Here is a 27,528-nt window from a genome sequence, read left to right on the forward strand (position 1 = left end):
ATATATATATATATATATATATATGTTATATATATATATATATATATATATATATATATATATGTATATATATATATGTATATATATATATGTATATATATATATATATATATATATATATATATATATATATATATATATATATATATATATATATATATATATAAGGCATCACATATAATAGTAGATAGTAGATATAATAGTGAAGACTGCGTCAGCGCTAAGGTGTAAGTTTACGACGTCACAGTAGTAGTGGTGTACAACTCATACATGCCAGAGAAACAGAAGGACTTTACAGGGAATAAGGTTCGGATACCTTCGTCAGTACTCGTATCGCTCCGCCAGGGATCAAGATCGTCCCGGAGTCCAGTATGCCGATGAAGCAGTTCGCTGACTGCTGAACGTCTATGAGTATCGTCTTTGCTGTCATTCTGACAAACTATTTTATTTATTTTACTAAATATAACAAACAGTTGAGTGACAATTTTTTCTAAATTTTAATTACAAAAAAATGTTTGTGTGATTTTTAATTAGTGCAATATTTAAATAATTTTTCTGACATTTTTTAACTATAAATTTTATATTATTTATTACTTTCTTTCTTGAATAAAAGATATTACTTTATCCAGGATATATAATATAAAAAGAGTAATCGATTCGTTCGAATGCTACGTGCGTAGGTGATTTTTATTATGATTTGGAATAAAATAAGTGACGCCCAAAAGTGTTAAATTTTTGCTGGTATTCCAAGTAAGATGATGGGTGTTAAGATGCTGTCACAGACGCCTGACATTATTCCCACGTCTCTTAACCAGGTATGGATAATTTTATTATCTATTTGTTGATTAAATTAAATCTTTAATAATTATTTAATAATAATAAAGTTAGCTGGCATTTTTGATTTTTTTATTTTGCTTAATTTATTAGATTATAACTAAAAAATATTTTTAAAAAATTGCCCTTATAGTTTTTGAAGTTTTTAACTAAGGAAAAATTTTATTTTTTTGAAATAATTCTTTAATAAAAAAATTCATTAAAATTTTTAGATGTCCGCTAACTTTATTTTCATAAATATTTATTGTAATTAATAATAACACTAAAGTTAGCCGACGTTTTTAATTTTTTAATTATTCAATTAAAACTAAAAAATATTTTTTTTTAAATTGCGCTTAGAGTTTTTTAAATTTTTTACAAATGAAAATTTTTTTTTATTATTTTGCAATAATTTTTTTAATAAAAAAAAGTTATAAAAATTTTTAATGTCATTATTAATGATGAAAATTAATTTAGCATATATTTAGTAATTTTAAGAATTTTATTACAAATAAATAAAAAAAAAATAAATAAATTGACGTGGAAATTTTAAAAAATTAAAAATCATTTTTTAGAACAAATTTTTTTATTAAATAAAATTAAAAATTTGTGAAATGCAATAATTTTTTTAATAAAAAAAAGTTATAAAAATTTTTAATGTCATTATTAATGATGAAAATTAATTTAGCATATATTTAGTAATTTTAAGAATTTTATTACAAATAAATAAAAAAAAAAAAAAAAAAATTGACGTGGAAATTTTAAAAAATTAAAAATCATTTTTTAGAACAAATTTTTTTATTAAATAAAATTAAAAATTTGTGAAATGCAATAATTTTTTTTAATAAAAAAAATTTCTAAAAATTTTAAAGTGTCGGCTAACTTGATTTTCATTAATTAATAATAATTATTTTTTATTCCATAATGTTTAACGTAATGGAGTCTTAAATAAGGAGTGTTGTCAAATACCAATAATAGACTTAGTTGCACATGCATATTCATGTCATATGTCATGTATTATATTATATTCTGTTCCGCGAGTATAGTCTATCAATATTTAATATCATGAGCTCATGATATGAGCTTTGCAATTAAATATACTGTTGAATATCTGCATACACTTTACTTTGTAACAGTGTCACTTTCATTCTACAGAAGTGTATAGACAACTGATAGATCAATAGCTGATATTGATTATTATATGAGGCTTTATGGAATTTTTGATCGGAGCTTTTAATCGATTGATTTTAAAGCTTGATTGATGTCTCGTTGATTTAATGACTTGGTATATTTTTCAGTTTCCAGATATAATCGTTTTTTTTTTCAACATATAAATGATATATATTTAGATTATATGTGGAATGTAGGAATATTAAGTTTAAAAATATGTATCTGCTCGTCTATTATAATTTCATCTTGTCTATTATGAAAGCATTGATCCGGAAAAATTTTTTCATCTCACGTATTTGGTTCTGGTTAGCATTTTATACATAATATTTCTTTTTAGTTTTATAATCCATTACTTTTTTAAATTGTCACGTGTATTTAATTTTTTTTTTTTTAATTTTGGGATTTTATTTAAAAAAAATTTTTTTTTTTTATAGAAAGAAATAACAATGATATATTTAAAATCAAGAAAAATATTAAAAGAAAAAATTTAATTTTTTTTTATTAATTCTGGATTTTTATTTAAAAAAAAATTTTTTTTCTTTTTATATGAAGAGATAAAAATTATATATTTAAGAGCGGTTGATAGTTGATTTTCAAACGAGTTTTGCTCATGAATAAGATAAAATTTAAAAAAAAAACGCTTCGCTCTTCGATAGATAATTAAATTATCTATCGAAGAGCGAAGCGCTTTTTTGGAAAATTTTCATTTATTTATGCATAAAATCCGTTTTAAGATTCCATAAGTTGTACAAGTATGACAGAGATACTCTCCTTTGTCCAATAGAGAGCGAGAGAGAGAGAAAAAATATAAACCCTTCTTTTAAGATCAAGAGAGATATTGAAAGAGAAATTTTAATTTTTTATTAAAAAATTTTGGATTTTTCTTTAAAAAAAAAAATTTTTTTATATGAAGAGATAAAAAATAAATATATTTAAGATCAAGAAAGATTTTTAAAGAAAAAATTTAATTTTTTCTTAAAAAATTTTGGAGTTTTATTTTAAAAAAAAAATTTGTTTTTTTGAATGAAGAAATAAAAATGATATATTGAAGATCAAGAGAGATATTAAAAGGGAAATTTTAATTTTTTCTTAAAAAATTCTAGATTTTTGTTTAAAAAAGAATTTATTTTTTAATAGGAAGAGATAAAAATGATATATATAAGATCAAGAGAGGTTTTATAAGAGAAAATTGAATTTTTTTTTTAATTTATTTATTTATTAATCAACGTACGCCTATCGGCAATATATATCAATAGAGTATTTAATTAAATAACTAATTAATTTAAGAGAAAAATTAATTAGAATTTAATTAAGGAAAAAAAACGAGAAAAAAAGTCTTTGCAATGTGTACATAAATGAGCAATTAATTTTGGATTTTTATTTAAAAAAAAAAAAAATTTTTTTATGAAGAGAAAAAAATGATATATTTATAATCAAGAGAGATATTAAAAGAGAAAATTTAATTTTTTTTTTAAATTTTGAATTGTTATTAAAAAAAAAAAATTTTTTTTTCATATGAAGAGATAAAAATGAAATATTTAAGATTAAGAGAGATATTGAAAGAGAAAAAGAGGGAGAGAAAGTAGAATAAGGTCAAGCATTCAATTGATTGATTAACTTTTGATAAATCGCAAATGGATATCGTTAAATTGACAATGAACGTTTATTAGTTAAAATCAAAAAGTGATTCAAAACTCATGTCACATGATAAACGCATGGTAATAAAAGTTCTTACATATGTATGTAAACACATATAATATATGAATGAGCAATAACTTTAAGAAGACTATATGACGGAATAATACAACAAATTAGTATATGTTAAACTCGTCAGGATCATGCGGTCGACGGTTAAGAGGTTGTTCGACAATTTACAACATTCTAATTTACCGTTAACTGCACAACATTAAACATACATATATACATATTTATGTACTCATATATATGTGCATATAAAAATAAATATATGGATTTGTATAAATAATGCTAACAGTGGATGCATAGAAAAATTTGACAACCACTGTTTACAGAAGCCGCCGAGTGGCGACGATGTACTTTATGAGATATGCATTGCCATTTTTGGTCATGAGATTTAGCTTGCCCGAGATGGTACTTGTCAGTTTTTTTTCACTTGAACCTGTTTTTTGCGTGTCTGTCACTAATGAATGTAAGAAAGTATTTTTCCTCATATGATCTCACAAGATTTATCGATAGATTTTGCGTAATGCAAGGAATTTTGTCGGCTTACAAGGCTCGAGAAATCTTTTATGTGAATTTAAAAAAAAATATATCTTTATTTTTTTTAATACACAGAAAAAAAGGTTCACTTGAGCCAAGAAAATATTTTTCTTCTTAATTATTTTCTTGAGCAAAAAAAAATTGTTTTTGACACAAGAAATTTCACTTATTCCAACAAAATTAATTCTCTTGCATTAAGAAATGATTATCTTGATCCAAGAAAATTTATTTAAGTCAAGAAAATCTTGTTTTGAGAAAATTCAGCCTCTTGCTTCAAAAAATTTAGTTCTTGATAGGAGTAAATTTTCTTGTCTTGAGAAAATTTCTCTCTTGCTCCAAAAAATTAAATATAAAGATAGAGGTAAATTTTCATTAATATTTTTATTGATTAACATGTCAAATGGCAAGATCAAATTATATTTCATCATTTTTTTTCATTCAATATGTCTAATTGCACGCTAAAATAATATAAAATGGGTATCAAATATTCAAGAGAAAAATTTTCTCAAGGTGAGAAAATTTTTTTCTCAGCTGAAGTAGGTGGCGCTGCTTCCCTAAAGTATCTAAAAATCTTGATCAAATATAAAAATTTATTGTATCTAGTATTTATGATAATTTGAATTAAGAAAAAATTACTTCCACCAAGAATAGAATTTCAAGAAAAATGTTTACTTCAGCCAACACAACTTCGGTCTTCCTTCAGGCACCCGAAAATTTTCTTGAGTCAAGAATTTTGTTCTCCAGTCAAGAAATTTTTCTTTCTGTGCAGCCTAAAATGATTCTTTACATTTTTTACTCTTAAATATTTACTTTCTAAACAAACAAAACAATTACATAACAAATAATATAATAAAACATACATTGCTTTAATTAAAAAGATAAAGTCGTCTAAGTTATTCTTAATCAATAATTTAACCTGAGAAATTTATGACGCAAAATTTATTTAAGCCAAGAAAATCTTGTTGTTTTGAGAAAATTCAGCCTCTTGCTCCAAAAAATTTAGTTCTTGATAGAAGTAAATTTTCTTGTCTTAAGAAAATTTCTCTCTTGCTCCAAAAAATTAAATATAAAGATAGAAGTAATTTTCATAAATATTTTTATTGATTAACATGTCAAATGGGAAGATCAAATAATATTTCATCATTTTTTTTTCATTCAATATGTCTAATTGCACGCTAAAATAATATAAAATGGGTATCAAATATTCAAGAGAAAAATTTTCTCAAGGTGAGAAAATTTTTTTCTCAGCTGAAGTAGGTGGCGCTGCTTCCCTAAAGTATCTAAAAATCTTGATCAAATATAAAAATTTATTGTAACAAGTATTTATGATAATTTGAATTAAGAAAAAATTACTTCCACCAAGAATAGAATTTCAAGAAAAATGTTTACTTCGGCCAACACAACTTTGCTCTTTCCTAAAGCACTCGAAAATTTTCTTGAGCCAAGAATTTTGTTCTCCAATCAAGAAATTTTCCTTTCTGTGCGAGAGAATATCCCCGAAACTAAATATCTCACAAAATTCATGACAAAAGTACACAACACGGTAAAGTCGTGTTACAAATATTTGTTTAAATGCCATTAATAAGTGTTGAAATAAAATTAATAATTTTTTTCAAATTTATTGTTTTAAATTATTTTATTAAAAAATTTAATTACTCAAGATAGTTTGCCCGGAGATATTTTGTAGGAGGATCAAGAATCATGTAACCATATAAAGCTAACTAGCAATAAAAATGAATTGTCTTGCATTATCTTAGTCTTTTCTTCTTTAAAAACTACATCGTCTCTTATGAACATTATTTACTTAGTACAAGCACGAACTTAAGTTCAACCGCACTTGGTGGTAGGAGTTCTTGAAATGTAGGCAACGTACTTGTTCTTAAGCCTCTATAGTTCCCAGTTAAGCAATGTGTCATTTCTGTTAACATGTATGTACCACGCGAATCTTTCTAACTCTTACAAGCAAGCTTGATTAAGCTTTTAGTATCTCCTTAGCTATGATATTTTAAATAATGGGCTTGATGTTTATGATGAAAGATTTGCATAATGTAAATTTAATCATAGTGTATGCTAAATAATTAATTACTTTCTCTATACATTAATAAAAACACTTCATTAAAATAAATTATTGAAATATTAAAATGGTATCTTTAATCCGAAAAAAAAATTTTTAAATCTTAGCGTCAATTGGATTTTTAACATGCAAATATTTTAGCGCATAAAAAGTGGAGATAATGTGGCTTAAAGTTATCCTTCCAACTTTGTGAATCAATAAATTGAAAACTAATTATCATAACTGTTAATAAGCTTATGGCTATTCAAAAAAATTAAACCTTAATCTGATAGTTGAAAAAATAAATTGAACATAGTTTATAACTATAATTAATTAAAGAAAAAGCAAAATTTATGAAATTTTTAAGTATAGTAATTATTAATTTAAGTGTTTATTAATTATAATTTCCGTCTTCTGAATTTCTAGATATTTTTTATTGGTGTGTGAATTTAAAACAAGTTTTATCGCAATTTTCAATACAGTTCCCAAGTATCGATACACGATACTCGTTAATCTAATCTTATCACGCATATCTGAATGGCTCGAAGTTATATTATAGCATCCTGGCTTCTATTTCCCTCTGTTTTGCATGTGGGTACTCAATTTGTGAGAAAATTATGCGTAGTTAATATTGCTACTATTTTCTTATAATATGTAAGACACTTGATGATAACTATAATATTTAAAAATATAATGTAATAAATTAAAAATCAAACCTCGAGGCAATCGTCCTTGAAGAAAAAAAATATATACAGTTGACGGTATATAATTGGAAGCTGCATGCGTGTATCTATTCATTTAAATCTATAATACATTAGATAAATACTAAAAATATTAAAAAAATGAATATTGCCACAGGAGGAGTTTTCAGATCATATCATGAATAAAGCGATAAAAAGTCAACGCAAATATACTAAATAAATAGCTTTGTTATCAAGGCTTACGATAAAGGTGAATTCTATTTACAGGTTCTGAGAATGTGTTGTATAGTATGTAATAAAAAATTATATTGTAGATTTAATATACCGAACACATGCTTCTATTCGTTAACAATCTTTAGTGAACATGTATATAATTAAATAACATTTAAAAAATTACTGGAATTAATATTTACATTTTTTATAAGAATTTACGAAGATTAAAAAAATTTTTAACTTGATATTCGGTAAATAAGATTTAACTTTTTAATATCTCGATTAATAAGGTGATTTAAAAACCGGTATCTATAAAAATTTTATAGATCTTAAAATATGTAATCTAAATTTATAATAAAAAATTCAAGTATGCTTATATTATTCAACATAAATAAAAAATGGAGAATTAATTTTTCAATAGAAGTCAAAAAAATATTTAAAATATTTTTTGCTTGCGATAAAATTAATTTCAGCGAGTGTAAAAGAAAGACGAAGAAGGTTTTGATTTGCATCGTCTGCAATTTAATTTACGCCAAGGCTTCTCTGTGATGCTTTCGGAAGTGGCTCTGAAGAGTGACAACAATGCCGATCATACAACAGTAAGTCTATTGAGTTTCACATATGCATTCAGAAGTCTGAGACAAGTTAAACGACCGACTCGTTTTTTTTTTTCTTTTACGTATTCTTCTTTGGTGTTCAGAAGATGCATTCTGTTTTACACTCAAATGTAGAAGATGTTTTGTGAAGAATACACGGAAAAAAAATTTCTTGACTGGAGAACAAAATTCTTGGCTTAAGAAAATTTTCAGCTGTTTGAAGGAAGACCGAAGTTGTGTTAGGCGAAGTAAAAATTTATTGAGAAATTTTATTCTTGATGGAAGTAATTTTTTCTTAATTCAAATTATCATAAATACTTGATACAATAAATTTTTATATTTGATCAAGATTTTTAGATACTTTAGGGAAGCAGCGCCACCTACTTCAGGTGAGAAAAAAATTTTCTCACCTTGAGAAAATTTTTCTCTTGAATATTTGATACCCATTTTATATTATTTTAGCGTGCAATTATACATATTGAATGAAAAAAAATGATGAAATATTATTTGATCTTGCCATTTGACATGTTAATCAATAAAAATATTAATGAAAATTTACCTCTATCTTTATATTTAATTTTTTGGAGTAAGAGAGAAATTTTCTCAAGACAAGAAAATTTACTTCTATCAAGGACTAAATTTTTTGGAGCAAGAGGCTGAATTTTCTCTAAGCAAGATTTTCTTGACTTAAATAAATTTTCTTGGATCAAGATACGTATTTCTTAAAGCAAGAAAATTAATTTTTCTCCCCTCCGGGCGGAAAGCGTCAATTTTCTGCCCGCTGCGCTAAATGAAAATGCCGCTTTCCTGCCTCCGTCGAGAAGAAAAATAGTATACAAACCTATGGCAGGAAAATAATAAATATCTCAGACCACATATATGTCGACCTCGGCTTCGCCTCGGGCAACATATATGTGTTCTGAGACATTTCTCATTTTCTTGCCACAGGTGTGTAATATACTATTTCTCCCCTCCGGGCGGAAAGCGTCAATTTTCTGCCCGCTGCGCTAAATGAAAATGCCGCTTTCCTGCCTCCGTCGAGAAGAAAAATAGTATTCTCACCACGGGCAGGAAATAAGAAAGCCTCAGATCACATGTTTGTCGACCTCGGCTTCGCCTCGGTCAACAATTACATGTAATCTGAGACATTTCTTATTTTCCTGCCCTAGATAAGAAATATACTACTGTTGGAATAAGTAAAATTTCTTGTCAAAAAAAGATTTTTTTTTGCTCAAGAAAATAATTATAAAGAAAAATATTTTCTTGGCTCAAGTGAACCTTTTTTTCTACGTATAGATCTCCTTATATTAATTCTTATCTTGCTTTGTTGAATATTTGATACCCATTTTATATTATTTTAGCGTGCAATTATACATATTGAATGAAAAAAAATGATGAAATATTATTTGATCTTGCCATTTGACATGTTAATCAATAAAAATATTAATGAAAATTTACCTCTATCTTTATATTTAATTTTTTGGAGCAAGAGAGAAATTTTCTCAAGACAAGAAAATTTACTCCTATCAAGAACTAAATTTTTTGGAGCAAGAGGCTGAATTTTCTCAAAACAAGATTTTGTTGACTTAAATAAATTTTCTTGGATCAAGATACGTATTTTTAAAGCAACAGAATTAATAAGTGAAATTTCTTGTGTCAAAAAAAAATTTCTTTTTCACTCAAGAAAATAATTAGAAAGAAAAATATTTTCTTGGCTCGTGAACCTTTTTTGTGCGGGGAAGATCAAGACACCTGATATCCTTTAAATATTGCATTGAAATTGATTGAATTTGTCATTAAATAAATAACACCAATTTTTTTAAGGAAGAATTCTTGGAAGAGAAAGAAGATGATAGAAAAAGATAAGTATGTAACTGATAACTCCTAATCCATCTGGACAGAAGATATAGGTCTGTTCCATCCCAAAGGAGTCAAATCCAAAGAATCTGTCCTGAAAAAAATGCTAATACAGCTTGGAGACACTAAAGTTGATGATCCATAGGGAAAAAAAAAGAAATTTGGTAAAAAGACAATATATTGAAGAATTCAGTGTTATTTATAATTTTTCAGTGACATGACATGTGTGAATAGAGATCTGGACGCCATGTGTCAGCACGATGGTTCAGGTCTGGTCATAATTCTTATAACAACCGAGGAGAGACTAGTTTTCTACACTATGGCAAATGACTCTCTGATAAATAGCTTCAAGTGGTCCTTGAAACGAGTGTAACCTAACTAACTAACTATATGCTTTGGTTGTGCTGTGTTGATATTACCAGGACAACTTGGGACTGGAGGTTTACCTTCTGGGAAGAATATAACCAGGAGCGGTTAACAAACAGAAAAGGTACAGAGCAGGCAGACTCATAAAATCTGCCGTGTGGGATAGAATAAATGAACAAGAAATGAAAGGAAAAAAAATATGAGATAAAAGGAGAATGAAATAAAAATAAAATAAAACAACCCGAGTCATGAGATTGAATTCACAAACTGAAATATATGCTGTTGAAAATCATATTGTGCATGAAAAAGTACAATTGACACGTATTATTTTTATCTAGTCACGTACTATCTGCTGTGAAGTAAAATCTTATTACGTTGTTGAAAGGGATTGCATACGGGGTGTCAACCCCAACTATTGAGATGCACCGTCGCTATTAATGATTTGATTTAGTTCAGTACGTGCGCACGAATGGCTAATAATCCGATATCTAACAAGATTGATGACGCGTAGACACATTGACATCATCGAGTTTGCCCACAACAACCGGGTTTTAAAGTGGACTTTTTATACCTATACCTGATTTGATGGATCCCATGAAAGATTGGTTCATTTTTTTATTTGATTAGGATGCCTATAAAATTATAGGTCTGTGTAATTAAGAAGGACTTGGGCAGATAAAAAATTGAATAATGGATTTATTAACTCGAAAAATGTTTACGCCTGAGAAGATATGTTAATAGTAATGAATTACATAACTGTATACAAATATTTATGGCTACCTCCTTCATCCGTCTTGCTGGAAATATTATTAATGCTTTCAAAAGATTACCTCAAAATTGAAAACTATTCTATGAGATGGTTAAAAATTTTTTAGTATTAAAGCAGATAAATTTATTTTTAATTTTTATCTATTACTTTTGCGTGTAAAAATTTGTTTATTTTATGACATTAAATTTAGCTGTTATTTCACAATTTTTTAAATTTTCTTTAATAAATAAATTATGGCAAAAAAAATTATTTAAAAAATGCACTTGTAGAAATTTTAATAAATTAAAAATGCAATTTTTTAAAAATAATTTTTTAGAATAAATTTTTTTGTTAAAAATAATTAAAAAATTGTCAAGTGACTGCTAACTTTAATGGCATGTTTATTTTATAAAATTAAATTACAAAGAAAATTTTTTTATTGAAAGATTTTTATGAGAAATTTTTCTCAGTGCGTTTCTTTGAATTCATCTAAGTTTAAGTAGCCCATCTTATTCTTAATTGTGTCCATAGTTTTTTATTTTCGAACCGGCAATAATAGAAAAAAAATAATAAATCATTGTAACGTAAGCATCAATTATCTGACTAACTAAATCAATCAACCAACCATCAGTTGTAAATGTATGTATTCAATTAGTCGAGCAATTTAAATAATTAACAAAATTAAAGTGTTCCAAATTAGAATAACAGAATCTTCACTTTCGTAATGTTATTTAAGTGTTCTACTTTCATATTTTTAAATAAATCACTATTGCTAAAGTCGTAATTAGATTTTAGAATCCAGAAGACTAAAAATTTTAAGCTTTTAAAACATTTAAATAATTAGATGTATTTATTAATCTGTAAATAATTAGGGCTTAATGTATCTTTTGTCTGTAAAATAAAATATTGAAAAGAAATTACGAAATGTCACCATCCTTTTATTTGTAAAATGTGTTATTTGTTTGAGCTCGAATACAGAATACTTAAGATTTTTAAAATAGAATTCTTGTGAAAATAACTACGTCGTTACATTATCAATTTGGAGCATTTGTGTAATAAAACGTAAACTGTCGCTTATTTAATTGAATGATTTCAAAGAAGGCGGTAATACAAACAAGTGTATAATGTTTTTTTAAGCTAGTATATCAAACATTTAACTTAAATATCATTTAACTCTCTTTTGTATTTATAAATGTTACAAGTTTTAATGAAATATAAGATTTCCATCTTCAATGTCCATAAAAACAATACCAATTAAATAATTAATTTTTTTCAAAAACTTTACTTGAAAAAAAAAATAGAAACAAAATTTTTTTACAGAAAATTAAAAAAAATTAGATCTGTATTATCTTTTTTTAGATAAAAAAAAATCTATTTAGATCAAGGTAGATCTAAAAATAAAGGAAACAAATTGATAAATGTAGATCTATTGAGATTTATGTTGATCTACTTTTATCTAAGCTGATCTCGAAATGTAATATATTAGATCTTATACCTAAGTAGAGTTATTTTGATCTAAGTTATTTTTTCCAAGATAAAAAACTTTGTTTTACATTGTAAAAAAATGAATGAATAATCTAACATTTGTTCTTGACTTTTGTTAAATTGTACTGTATGTTCTTAAATATTGACATTTTTAAAGATATAAGCTCATCCCGATGTTACACTCATCAAGAGCTTTCATTTGAGTACCCACATGCATTTTCATATATTTTTCATATATACATATATATAATATATATAAATATATGAAAAATTGATGTGGGTACTCAAATGAAAGGTCTTGATGAGTACAACATCGGGATGAGCTTATTTCTTCAGAAATGTCAATAGTTCACCAGATACAAAGTCATTTCTTAATTATGTTAAATTGTACTGTATGATCTTAAATATTGACATTTTTAAAGATATAAGCTCATCCCGATGTTACACTCATCAAGAGTTATTTTGATCTAAGTTATTTTTTCCAAGATACAAAACTTTGTTTTATATTGTAAAAAAATGAATGAATAATCTAACGTTTGTTCTTTAAAGATTTTTTGTAAAGATTATATTGCTTTAAAATGATTAAATAATTTTTTTATTGTTACAGCAAAAATGTGTAAAAGCACGTGCGCTGTATGACAACATAGCCGAGGCACCGGATGAATTGGCATTTCGTAAAGGTGATGTCCTCACAGTTTTGGAACAAAATACTTCAGGCTTAGAAGGATGGTGGCTGTGCGCTCTAAGAGGCCGACAGGTAATAAATAATCTTCAATTAATACAAAAATAAATTAGTTCACAAAAAGTTATTATTTTAACGTCAGGATATTTTAAAATATATTTAATAGCTACTTTCTTTTGCTTTTACAATCTCGAAACTCATTTGATTATTTATTTTTATTTGGATTGAAACAGCTGCAAATCAGCGATTTATTTAAACACATGAGATGTTCTCTCTCGCAGCCGCTGAAAGCATTTTCTCAGTTCAACATCTGTCTGTTAAATCTATCTTGCATCAAGAAATACATTTATAAATGTATTCCTCAGTATAACTTTATGAGATTACTGATGTACATTATTTTATTACATGCATTATTTATAAAAGGATATAAGGATATATGTGAGCCTGGATAAAACTCATTACTTCTATTATTCTAGGGAATATGTCCAGGGAACAGACTGAGACTATTAGTGGGTCAGTACGACACTGGAGGATGCCTTGGGGGCAGCAGAGCGGACCTCACCCTAGCTGAAGATGGATTACAACGTCATGGAAAGCGACGGAGTTGGCACGTGCAACCAAATAGAGTTAGTTTTATTTTATAGATATTCAATCGATATTTTTTAAATTTACTTTTTGCTCTAAATAATACCAATCGCAATATTTAATTTATTTTAACTGACAAAAAAATGTCTAGACTTTTTTAAATTTGATTGAATTTACGGAAAAAATTTTTCAATTTCAATTTTTAGCCATAAAAACATAAAGTTATTGAATTTTTTTTTAATATTCCATTTTTGATAAACTTCAAAAAAATTATTTCTATGGTAAAAAATTTTTTGAGCTGCAATTTTAAATAATTATCATTTGAAAAAACTTATTAATTATTCAAATGATTCAAAAATTTTTTTTGAAGAAATTGAAAATTTCTTTTAGACAAACTAAAAATTTTCAATGGTGAAATTTAAATATTTAAATTGGTTGGAATAATTTAGAAACAAATTTTACTAAAGTAAAAGACCCAGTTATTGACACTTACAATTTTATTTTAATTAAAAAAAATAACAAATTAACTCTAATAAATTAATAAATATAATTATGAAAATTAAATTGGCCGACATTTAAAAATTTTTAGAAGTTTTTTTATTAAAAAAATGACTACAAAAAAAAAGAAAAAAAATAATAAATTTTAAGATAATTGATTTTTTGGGAACATTTTATTCTTTTAATTAGATTAAAATTACAAGTGTCAAACAACTAGGCCAGTGTCAATAACTGGGTCTTTTACCTTATATAATAAAATACTTTTGGTAATAAATTCATACATTGATAAAAAATATGGTAATTATTTACAAGTAGGGTTAAACGTATTTTTGGCAATATCTGAATAAAAAATTAACATTTTTGAATTTTTTTTATTCTGCTCGTTTCTACAGCGGATTTATGGTGGTGACATCAAAAATATTAAAAAATTAATATTTAGATAACTTTTTTCCTTCAAAAGTTGGAAAAAATTTTGGCTCATATTTTTGGATAAAATTTCTATTTTATCTTTTTTTGATACATTTTTTATTGAAAAGTACATTAAAAAAAAAAAAAGTTGAATATCACAATTTTTTAATAGTAAACTTGTAAATAATTACCGAAAATAAATTTGATCCAAAAAAAGTAATTTCGAAGAATTTAATTGTTTCGAAAATTTTTTTAACTAAATTTTTCTCAGTTTAAATAAATTATATTTGATTTAAAAATTTTTTTGCTTGATTCAAGACAATTAAATTCATCAAAATTATTCTTTCAAGTTAGTGGGCATAATCTTTAAAAATATTAGAATAAGAATTAAATTAAAAAAAAAAATATGATCATCGTCGAATTAAATCTTCGTATTTTTGAGCTCTAACTAAAGAATTTTCCAAGTAAATTACTTTTAAAAAAATTTGTACTTTTCAGACTTTGCAAAATAATACATGTAACATGTATAACAAGCTAAATTCAAAAGAACAGAATAAATTTCTTGGAAAATGCAATCAAAATAATATCACGCTGGAAACAGATGATTGAAATATTTTTTTGGCTCGGCCACGTGCCCGCATTGGGAATGCCACGCCTTAAAGGATCGTTGAATCCTTTTATTGTTGAATCTCGCCGTCTCGTCTGATTTTATCCGGTTTTGTTAGTTTTCTAAAGTCCCTATTCTATTATTCGCTTTGTGTGTCCTAAAAGTTTATACTTATTGTTACACACAAAACGATTGTAAATCCACGTTACGGTTTATACTATTTAGCCTTCTTTAAATTAAGTTAAACTGACGATACCAAGACTTGACTTGTATTATAAATTATAATATAATGGCTATCTATTATCATCGGCCTTCTATATAATTTTTTACTTTTATTTGACTTGATTAAACTAAGAATAGGGTCACTCAATAATATTAGCTTAATTGTGTTTTATAAATGACTCATCAAAGTTTACAATACAAACCCTTATATATACCGCATCAGTTTTTAAATTGTAACAACTAAACCCAGCATGCCATATGCCAAGAGGTAACCAATGTGTAGACATTATATTACCCCAACTGATCATTTTGTACAAACAAAGATAATATATTTGACCCCTATGAGAAATAGTCAGCTGACACATTGTTGATTTGACTTTTCTTCTCTTTTAAATTTACTATATCCATAAAAAAATCGATAAAAGCTAAAATTTTATCAATTCAATTGTATCTGTAACTAGCAACTTTACAGTCACTATGAAACTGCCGTGACTTGTGAACTATAAATAAATAAAATTTTGCTTTATTAAATAATGACTTTTGTTAAATTGCACTGTACTTTCTTGAATATTGATGTTTTTAAAGATATAAGCTCATCCTGGTGTTACACTCATCATAAGCTTTCATTTGAGTACCAACATGCATTTTTGATATATTTATCATATATACATATACTTTTGATATATTTTTCATAAATACATATACATAAATTTATGAAATATATATGAAAAATTTATGTGGGTACTCAAATGAAAGGTCTTGATGAATGTAATGTCGGGGTGAGCTTATATCTTTAAAAATGTTAATATTTCTCAAGATACAAGGTTATTTCTTAATTATTGATATTTTTAAAGATGTAAGCTCATCCTGATGTTACGCTCGTTAAGAGCTTTCATTTGAGTACCCACATGCATTTTTGATATATTTTTCATATATACATATATATAATATATATAAATATATGAAAAATTGATGTGGGTACTCAAATGAAAGGTCTCGATGAGTGTAACATCGGGATGAGCTTATATCTTTAAAAATGTCAATAGTTCACGAGATACAAGGTCATTTCTTAATTATTGAAGTTTTTAAAAATATAAGCTCATCTCGATGTTACACTCATCAAGAACTTTCATTTGAGTACCCACATGCATTTTTGATATATTCATCTTATATACATATACTTTTGGTATATTTTTCATAAATACATATACATAAATTTATGAAATATATATGAAAAATTTATGTGGGTACTCAAATGAAAGGTCTTGATGAATGTAATATCGGGGTAAGCTTATATCTTTAAAAATGTTAATATTTCTCAAGATACAAGGTTATTTCTTAATTATTGATATTTTTAAAGATGTAAGCTCATCCTGATGTTACGCTCGTTAAGAGCTTTCATTTGAGTACCCACATGCATTTTTGATATATTTTTCATACATACATATATATAATATATATAAATATATGAAAAATTGATGTGGGTACTCAAATGAAAGGTCTCGATGAGTGTAACATCGGGATGAGCTTATATCTTTAAAAATGTCAATAGTTCACGAGATACAAGGTCATTTCTTAATTATTGAAGTTTTTAAAAATATAAGCTCATCTCGATGTTACACTCATCAAGAACTTTCATTTGAGTACCCACATGCATTTTTGATATATTTATCATATATACATATACTTTTGATATATTTTTCATAAATACATATACATAAATTTATGAAATATATATGAAAAATTTATGTGGGTACTCAAATGAAAGGTCTTGATGAATGTAATGTCGGGGTGAGCTTATATCTTTAAAAATGTTAATATTTCTCAAGATACAAGGTTATTTCTTAATTATTGATATTTTTAAAGATGTAAGCTCATCCTGATGTTACGCTCGTTAAGAGCTTTCATTTGAGTACCCACATGCATTTTTGATATATTTTTCATACATACATATATATAATATATATAAATATATGAAAAATTGATGTGGGTACTCAAATGAAAGGTCTCGATGAGTGTAACATCGGGATGAGATTATATCTTTAAAAATGTCAATATTTCATAAGATACAAGGTAATTTCTTAATTATGTATCTAGAGATAGAGTATTTTTGAATGCTGTCTAAATACTTATCATAATAAATTAACTATCAGTGAGAATGATATGAAATCTTGAAAAGGCACAAATTCAATTTAAGACTCTTGCAATGACACTAAATTTCATTAAAAAAAAAAAAACCGATTTTATCATATGACTATCCTGAACACAAAATTTTTCTTATTCTCTTAATAATATAGATTACTGTAAAGATATTTTTAGTCTCATGTTTAACGACTAAGTATGGAGGTATTGCTTTTTTTTTTTTTTTATATTCTTCTGTCTGTAACAATATCTATTTCCATCGTCAGGATTGCGTTACTCTTTGTCTGATAGCTTCTTTCATCATAGCTTTTAATTATTTCTTTTTTCGTTTGTTAAATATTCACAGACAAAATACAAGCGGGTTGAAACATCAGAGCCGACATAGCAAACTTAGGTCAATAAAACTTAAACGACGCAAATCCTAGCATTTGTTTCAAGAACTCATTGAGCTCATCTCAACAACTCAACCGGTAGTTAACTTGTATCTTTGGTCCAGTCTCCCTTTTATATTGAAAAGCAAATCAAAAAGAGTATAAATAGATACAAGAAACTGTAATAAGATTGAAAACCGGACGAGATCACCTGAGATGTATCTACCTCACGCTTGTCTCTGGAAGTGACTTCTTGGACGCCTTTTGGTGTCCTTATAAGTCTCCATCCAAGATCTAGAGTGGTGTTACAATATCGTAGCTTGGATACAGGGCCGTGTGACAATCTCTTGGTTCCCAGTTGACAAATAATCTTGGCAAATTATATTTATTATATCAATAATTATCGAGTTATATCATGACAACAAACTTAAGTCTAAATTTAAAATAAAATATTTTTTATCAAATTCTCTTGTAAAATATTCAGTTTGTTATTTACAAAAATTAACTTTAAAATCAATATATTTAATAAGTCTTGAATGAATAGCAGAAAATCGTTTACTCAAAAACTGTAACAAGATATAAATATATTTCTTTTAATTTTTTGTATCATTTAGGAAAAAGTCTGATATATTTTTTAAAATTTATTAAAGTAAAAATTTAATTTTAGTTTATATTTAATGAAGAAACTGCTGTTGAAACAAAGTTATCAAAAAAAAAAAAAAAAATTAAATTATCTATATTATTAAGAGAATAAGAAAAATTTTGTTTCCAGGATTGTCATATGATAAAATCAGTTTTTTTTGGTGAAATTTAGTGTCATTATAAAGGCCTTGACTTGAATTTGTGCCTTTTCAATGTTTCATATCATTCTCATCGATAGTCGATTTATTATGATAAGTATTTTGGCTGCATTTGAAAATGCTCTATCTCTAGATACATAATTAAGAAATTACCTTGTATCTTGTGAACTATTGACATTTTTAAAGATATAAGCTCATTCCGGTGTTATACTCATCAAGACCTTTCATTTGAGTACCCACATCAATTTTTCATATATTTATATATATTACATATATGTATATATGACATATATATCAAAAATGCATGTGGGTACTCAAATGAAAGCTTATGATGAGTGTAACATCGGGATGAACTCATATCTTTAATAATGTCAATAGTTAAGAAAGTACAGTGCAATTAAACATAATCAAGAAACGACCTTGTATCTTGTGAACTATTGACATTTTTAAAGATATAAGCTCATCCCGATGTTACACTCATCGAGACCTTTCATTTGAGTACCCACATCAATTTTTCATATATTTATATATATTACATATATGTATATATGATAAATATATAAAAAATGCATGTGGGTACTCAAATGAAAGCTCTCGATGAGTGTAACATCGGGATGAGCTTATATCTTTAAAAATTTCAATATTTAAGAAAGTACAGTGCAATTTAACAATAGTCATTGCTAGTTTTCAATTAAAGTACTACTTTTGGTTGAAGAATTTTATTACATCAATTGAACAAACTTTTGAATTAATTCGATTGGAAATCCATGGATCTTAATCCAAGAATTTATAACCAACGGAATGCTTTTATAAGCAAAAACAACCCTCCTAAATCAAGTTAGTTTTTCTTCAAGCGTACCGAATAATCTTAATACAATGAATAATCGTTTTAGTTAGCATTAATCATTCCAACTTGAATGAGTCTAAGCTGATTTTAATTAAACAATTATTTCATTCACCTCTCCTTACTGTTCTCAGAGCAGCAAATTTTCTTTGTCTAATTAAAGTAGGTTTCAGGAAATGTAATTTACTTTCTATATAATTAGATTCTGCATTTGAGCATCCGGTAATTTTTATTTTTTTTTCACCACATTTTTGTTACATTCGATCGAACATTCGAATGGAGGAAAAGCGAGGTCACCTTGCGTAGGACGAAATATTTTGTACAGCAATATCAATCAACTACAACTTGTTTGCGTGGGATTATGCTTAAAACTTGTTTTATTTTCACGAAATCCATTTCAGCAAAGATAAAGAATGTTATTTAAAATTCAATTAATCTTTCCATTAATAATTTTTTTTTATTTATAATTTTTTATTAAAAAAAAAAAAATATCTATATAGCTGTAATTTTTTTCTTATGCATCTCCAGGTCATACGCCTTTTGCAAGAACGCCGCGAGACACAGTATCGACCGACCTCAACCCCTGACTTGCCATCATAGTACGCCGTCGCTTCCCCAAGTACACTCCCCGCTTTTCTACGTTACGTTCCTTTTACTCTCTCATCGGCTCTGTGATATTAAGCTGACTCTAACAACTATGTAACATATATATGTAGATGTATATTTACTATGATGAGTAAAACAGTAAAATATAGTATGGCTTAATTCACGGTCGCCAATTCTTTTATTTCTTTTGTTCATATGCAAAACTACACTCCATTTTATTTTCTTTAATGATCCCAGCACTTGAGGCACGTTTATATAGATTTTCTCTCCTTCGTTCAAGTAAACTAAGAAAATACTATAATTAACTTGTACTCGACACTCATGCACAAGAGTTTAATTTTTTTATTTTATTTCTTCGCAATAAAAAAATATTTCTTTCAATCATAAATAACAATAATACCTATTATATTATAAATTTTAATTATAATCCATAATTTTATATTAATCTATTTGGTTTTTATTTTAGGTAATTACTCCACAAAAATGCGGAGATGTTTATCTGTACGACTTACCGGTTAATAGAGCAAGTCCAGCACCTTCTTCACGACGAGATTCTCCACTTAATTCTACAGATCATCTTCATAATGCAAGTATGTAATTTTTTTGAATTTTTAATTCTAATTTATAAAAAAATGCACTGTAAATAATTAGTAATCTTTGGTATAGTGCAGATAATTTAGTATAAAATTTTTAAACACCTATGTCAAATTTAAATTAAAAAAGTTTATGGAATGAAAAATATAGTAATTATTTACATGTGAGGTCAAAGCATGTTAGCCTATGTTAAACTTTTTTTTTTTTTTTTGATAAATGGACTTTTGTTAAATTGCACTGTATTTTCTTAAATATTGACGTTTTTAAAGATATAAGCTCATCTCGATGTTATACTCATTAAGAGCTTTCATTTGAGTACCCACATGCATTTTTGATATATTTGTTATATATACATATTTATAATATGTATAAATATATGAAATATATGTAAAATTAATGTGGGTACTCAAATGAAAGGTCTCGATGAGTGTAATATCGGGGTGAGCTTATATCTTCAAAAATGTTAATTGTTCACAAGATACAAGGTAATTTCTTAATTATGTTAAATTGCACTGTACTTTCTTAACTATTGACATTTTTAAAGATATAAGCTCATCCCGATGTTACACTCATTAAGAGCTTTCATTTGAGTACCCACATGCATTGTTGATATATTTGTCATATATACATATATATATATATAATATGTATAAATATATAAAATATATGAAAAATTGATGTGGGTACTCAAATGAAAGGTCTCGATAAGTGTAACATCGGAATGAGCTTATTTCTTTAAAAATTTCAGTAGTTTACAAAATACAAGGTTATTTTTTAATTATGTTAAATTGCATTGTATTTTTTTAACTATTGACGTTTTTAAAAATATAACCTCATCCCGATGTTACACTCATCAAGAGCTTTCATTTGAGTACCACATGCATTTTGATATATTTTTCATATATACATATATATAATATATATAAATATATGAAAAATTGATGTGGGTACTCAAATGAAAGGTCTTGATGAGTGTAACATGGGGATGAGCTTATATCTTTAAAAATGTCACTAGTTCTCAAGATACAAGGTCATTTCTTAATTATATATCTAGAGATAGAGAAAATGATATGAAACCTTGAAAACGCACAAATTCAAATCAAGACCTTTACAATGACACTAAATTTCAATTAAAAAAACCGATTTCATATGACTATCCTGGACACAAAATTTTTCTTATTCTCTTAATAATATAGATTATTAAACCTAATATCAAATTTTAATTCAAAAAGTTTATGTAATAAAAAATAATTCTGATTTGAAACTCAAAATTTAAATATAATATTAAAAAATCATTTAAACTTAAATTAAATTTTCTTTGTCAAAAAAATTTCCTAATTTTTTTCATCGTGTAAATTTTAACACATTAATTATATTTTTAGGCCGTCTATCTTCTGGTCAGCAGAGCTCTATCGACAGTGGAGGTGACGTAAGCGACTGTTACGACGTACCACCACGAGCAACACCTGTAATTCCATCTCCAGCGAGTAGTCCAAGCCCAGCACCTTCCTGCTACGATACTCCTCGACCACCAACATCATGTACCCCGAATTCAAATTGTTCTGGTGGGTCTGGTATGACACCCTTGGATTGTTACGACATTCCTCGACCACTTCAACCACTAACACCCAGCAGCTCTGCGTCCAGCCTTACTAATGATGGTTCACTCAGCGGCTCCAATAGATCTAGTATTACCGCGCCTGATTACGATATTCCACGGCCACGTCTTCCATCAAATTCAAAATATAACACGCCTATTCACAAAATATCAACTACGTCTCCATCATCACAGAATTTACATCAACAACAGCGACAGCAAATTTACGACGTACCTGTCAATCGAGAACTTCCATTAGAGCTGGATTCTGCGCTGGAAGGACTGGAAAAATTACAGAGTGAAGCTTCTGCTGCAATCGCAAGACTACTAGGATTTGTTAGTCCTGGATGGAGAACATCACAACGGCTGGATTCAACGCTAATGGATTTGAGACTTGCAGCTTTGAGGCTTAGAACTTCGCTTCATGATTTAGCCGAATTTGCAGAAGGTACTCTGGGGAATGCTAGTAAAGCACCAGATAAAGGTTTAGCTAACAAGTTTAGACCACTAGTCAAAGCTCTTCGATATTCTGATAAACTTGTCAAGGAAGCTGCTTGGAAATTGGACGCAATAGAATGGGACGCTGCTAAATTGTCTCGGAATAATGAAACTAAAATTTCAACTAATAATTCATCGCCTTCTTTCATTTCTTCTATTCATCCAGATCCACTTGATCAATTGATTGCATGCGCACGAGTGCTCACAGAGGATGTACGGCAAATCGCAAGTTTTATTCAGGTTTGTTTATTGACTTAACTACAATTTAATGTACTGAGAAATTATCAAACTGGAAAATAATTATAAATTATTATCAATAATTTTTAACAAAATTTACAGTGATTCTATCTTAAAAAAAAAATTATTTTTGTCTGCTAAATAAAAATAGAAGGATTAGAAATTTGTTTACACATTAAAAAAAAATATTTAGTTGATTCAAAAGAAAAATTCTTGAACCAAGAAAATAATTTTGAAGAGTTTCATTGTCTTGAATGAAGACGAAAGATTATTGAATCAAGTAAAATTTACTTAAACCAAGAGAAATTTTTTAGTTTAAGAATTTTTTTGTGATATTTTAAAACTAGCAACCTTGCAGTCACTATGTGACTGCCGTGACTTGTGAACTATAAATAAATAAAATTTTGCTTTATTAAATAATGACTTTTGTTAAATTGCACTGTACTTTCTTAAATATTGACGTTTTTAAAGATATAAGCTCATCCCGATGTTACACTCATCAAGAGCTTTCATTTGAGTACCCACATGCATTTTTCATATTTTTGTCATATATACATATATATAATATATATAAATATATGAAAAATTGATGTGGGTACTCAAATGAAAGGTCTCGATGAGTATAACATCGGGATGAGCTTATATATTTAAAAATGTCAATAATTCACAAAATACAAGGTCATTTCTTAATTAGGTTAAATTGCACTGTACTTTCTTAACTATTGACATTTTCAAAGATATAAGCTCATTCTGATGTTACACTCATCAAGAGCTTTCATTTGAGTACCCACATGCATTTTGATATATTTTTCATATATACATATATATAATAAATATAAATATATGAAAAATTGATGTGGGTACTCAAATGAAAGGTCTCGATGAGTATAACATCGGGATGAGCTTATATATTTAAAAATGTCAATAATTCACAAAATACAAGGTCATTTCTTAATTAGGTTAAATTGCACTGTACTTTCTTAACTATTGACATTTTCAAAGATATAAGCTCATCCTGATGTTACACTCATTAAGAGCTTTCATTTGAGTACCCACATGCATTTTGATATATTTTTTATATATACATATATATAATAAATATAAATATATGAAAAATTGATGTGGGTACTCAAATGAAAGGTCTCGATGAGTATAACATCGGGATGAGCTTATATATTTAAAAATGTCAATAATTCACAAAATACAAGGTCATTTCTTAATTAGGTTAAATTGCACTGTACTTTCTTAACTATTGACATTTTCAAAGATATAAGCTCATCCTGATGTTACACTCATTAAGAGCTTTCATTTGAGTACCCACATGCATTTTGATATATTTTTCATATATACATATATATAATAAATATAAATATATGAAAAATTGATGTGGGTACTCAAATGAAAGGTCTCGATGAGTATAACATCGGGATGAGCTTATATATTTAAAAATGTCAATAATTCACAAAATACAAGGTCATTTCTTAATTAGGTTAAATTGCACTGTACTTTCTTAACTATTGACATTTTCAAAGATATAAGCTCATTCTGATGTTACACTCATCAAGAGCTTTCATTTGAGTACCCACATGCATTTTGATATATTTTTCATATATACATATATATAATATATATAAATATATGAAAAATTGATGTGGGTACTCAAATGAAAGATCTTGATGAGTGTAACATCAGAATGAGCTTATATCTTTGAAAATGTCAATAGTTCACAAGATACAAGGTCATAATAAATTGACTATCGGTGAGAACGATATGAAATTTTGAAAAGGCACAAATTCTAGTCAAGACCTTAGCAATGACACTAAATTTCACTAAAAAAAAAACCGATTTTATCATATAACTATCCTGGACACAAAATTTTTCTTATTCTCTTAATAATGTAGATTACAATAAAAATATAAACTAAATTAATAATAAATTTTTTGTATTATTCATTTAAACAGGGTAACTCAACGCTTTTATTCAAAAGATCCTCGATCATTTCAACCAGCACCGCTGGCAACAGCACTGAAGACGACGATTATGTTAATCTCGATTCACGTGAAACAGTTGCGAAGCAAAGAGAAGAATTGCGTGCAACTCTGCCCCAAGAATTACGAAGTAGTTATGATCTTCTTGTTTCTGAAGCTGATAATGCGGCTATTCAAATGCCACCTTCCACGCCCACACCCATGGACCCGAATGATAAACAGCTGTTAGCGTTTTACGTCGCACAAGTGATAACGCACGGTGCTCATCTGACTCATGCCATTGACGCCTTTCTTCAAACTGTTGAACATAATCAACCGCCAAAGGTGAGCCTTATGACTCATTGTGTTCATTGATACAACACTTGCTTCATTTTTAAATAAAAATACCGGATTTTTAGTTTAAATATTAACTAATAAAATATTTTTTTTTTTTTCAAGGTTTTCTTGGCACACGGGAAATTCGTCGTTCTTAGCGCACACAGACTGGTACATATTGGTGATACTGTACACAGAAATGTAACTCGGAATGATGTAAAAACTAAAATTCTTGAATGTGCAAATTCACTTAGTGAAGCACTTGCTCAGACTGTTTTGAAAACTAAACAGGCAGCTCAATTTTTTCCAAGTGTCACCGCAGTTCAGGAGATGGTTGATAGTGTTGTTGATGTATCACATCTAGCCAAAGATCTTAAAGTAGCTATGATTCATGCAGCACAACAACCTTAAAAATTATCAAATTATCAACAAATTAGTTAAGGAGGGAAATAAGTGTAGAAAGAAATTTTTCTTAATTTTTTTAAGGTATGAAAATTAATGTTATTCATTGAAACTATCAGGTTATTTTATGCATATATTTATATTCTTTCATATTTTACAACAATATAACTTAAAAAGTAGCAGAGATATCAGCTGATACACATCGTAGGTTGTCTTCCGACTTAGCAGTTGGTGTGCACTGTGGAAGCCACAATTATTATCTGAAATCAATGGCACAGAAAAATTACTTTTCTTTATACAATTACGCTGAATATGAACCTCCATCATAAGCGATATTTTTAACTTCCTGCTAAGAAAATTGAAAATTTTCAAAAATCGGGAAGTTATTGGTTTCACCCCGTTTTTCGAAAATCGAGTTTTCAACGGATGTTGACGTTTTGAGGTCCTAGGAAGCCTCCTCGAATGTTTCCGTGATGATGTCCGTACGTCTGTATGTGTGTGTGTGTGTGTGCGGCCGTATGTAAACCTTTCATAACTTTTGAACGGCTTGACCGATTTTATCGCGGTTGGCACCATTCGAAAGGACTTGACTAAACTTAGATTTTGACCATAATTTGGATCGATTCGAACTAGTAGATTTTGAGAAATCTGAAAAAAACTTCAAAAACAATTTTTTTCAAACGTGGTTTTTTTGGAATCACTTTTAAACGGCTTGACCGATCAATTCCAAAAACTAATCAGCTCTTAACATAAAAAAAACACGTCGATTGCCGCTAGCCCGGTCGAAATCGGTTGATTCGTTCGTGAGATCGTCAACGAAAAAAATCGAAAAAATCGTTTTTTAGGAATTTCTTTGAAATTCCTTGTTCGATCAATTTAAACTTAAAAGTTCTTCATAAGGCTTCAAAAATTGCGCTAAATGTCACCAACCAAGTAAAAATCGGTTCATTCATTCAAAAGTTATTGCGGTTTAAAAATCGAAAAATAGTGTTTTATTCAACTTCTAGCAGATTTTTGAGCTCGAAGAGCTCAAAATGATACGAAAATTATTTTTTTGAGCTCGAAGAGCTCAAAAACGTAATAAATGTAGGTTTGTGCGCTTAAGTACGAAATGAGCGGGAAGTTGCAGGGATGGCCTTTAGGGTCAACCGTTTTCCTAATTTTTATTTAAACTATTTTTTTTTTAATAAACAATGTACGAAAAAATGGTAAAAAATCACGACTTAATCTCTCAGCCCTCTAGAAAATGCAAATTTTTACTTTTTTTTTTTGGAATTGAGGTTCATATAGAAGATACACATATAAAAAAAGTAATTTTTCTGTGCCAGTGATTTCAGATAAAAATTGTGGCTTGCATACTGCACACCAACTGCTAAGTCGGATGACAACCTACCATGTGTATCAGCTGATATCTCCGCTATTTGTTAAGTTATATTGTTGTTTAATACGAAAAAATACTCATAAATATATCTATCAAATAACCGGATAGTTTCAATCAATAATATTAATTTTTTATACCTTAAAAAAATTAATGAAAATCAGGGTGAAAACGGCCTTCTACACGTATTTCCCCCCTTAAATATAAATCGTCCTTGACAGGACCATGGGTACATACAAATAAATAGTACTCTAAAGTCAAACTTTACCTCATCCTACTTTCGATCCACCGGTAGTAATTTTAGTGGCCTAAAAATTAATGGGTAAATTATACTACAGCATACAGTACTGCCAAAGCATATATGCGTAGAATATGAAACTTTAAATAAATGTTTCATTTATTAAATTTTTAATAACATAACAATATTGTAAAGGCCTTTTGGATAGATTTATCAATTGATTTTTCATTTTTTAAATCAGTGTGCAAGTTAACTAAACTAAAAATTTTAGAATTT

At 27.4% G+C, this 27,528-nt stretch overlaps 1 protein-coding gene across 2 annotated transcripts; it reads left to right on the forward strand.

Annotated features, from left to right (window-relative positions):
- The first annotated feature begins 547 nt into the window (after window positions 1-547).
- LOC123264907 (breast cancer anti-estrogen resistance protein 1) lies at window positions 548-27,528 on the forward strand. 2 transcript variants are annotated; one of them, XM_044728433.1, is made up of 8 exons: window positions 548-815; window positions 12,848-12,997; window positions 13,399-13,548; window positions 20,472-20,595; window positions 21,982-22,934; window positions 24,893-25,243; window positions 25,358-25,675; window positions 27,216-27,528. In XM_044728433.1, exons 1-7 carry the CDS (start codon window positions 756-758, stop codon window positions 25,643-25,645), a joined length of 2,076 nt encoding a protein of 691 aa, XP_044584368.1. In that variant the 5' UTR covers window positions 548-755; the 3' UTR covers window positions 25,646-25,675; window positions 27,216-27,528. The 2 variants fall into 2 exon arrangements, with proteins under 2 accessions (XP_044584368.1, XP_044584369.1); XM_044728434.1 differs by having other exon boundaries at window positions 25,358-25,671; window positions 27,212-27,528.

The sequence above is a fragment of the Cotesia glomerata genome, linkage group LG5, assembly GCF_020080835.1.
Source record: "Cotesia glomerata isolate CgM1 linkage group LG5, MPM_Cglom_v2.3, whole genome shotgun sequence".
Lineage (NCBI taxonomy): Eukaryota > Metazoa > Arthropoda > Insecta > Hymenoptera > Braconidae > Cotesia > Cotesia glomerata.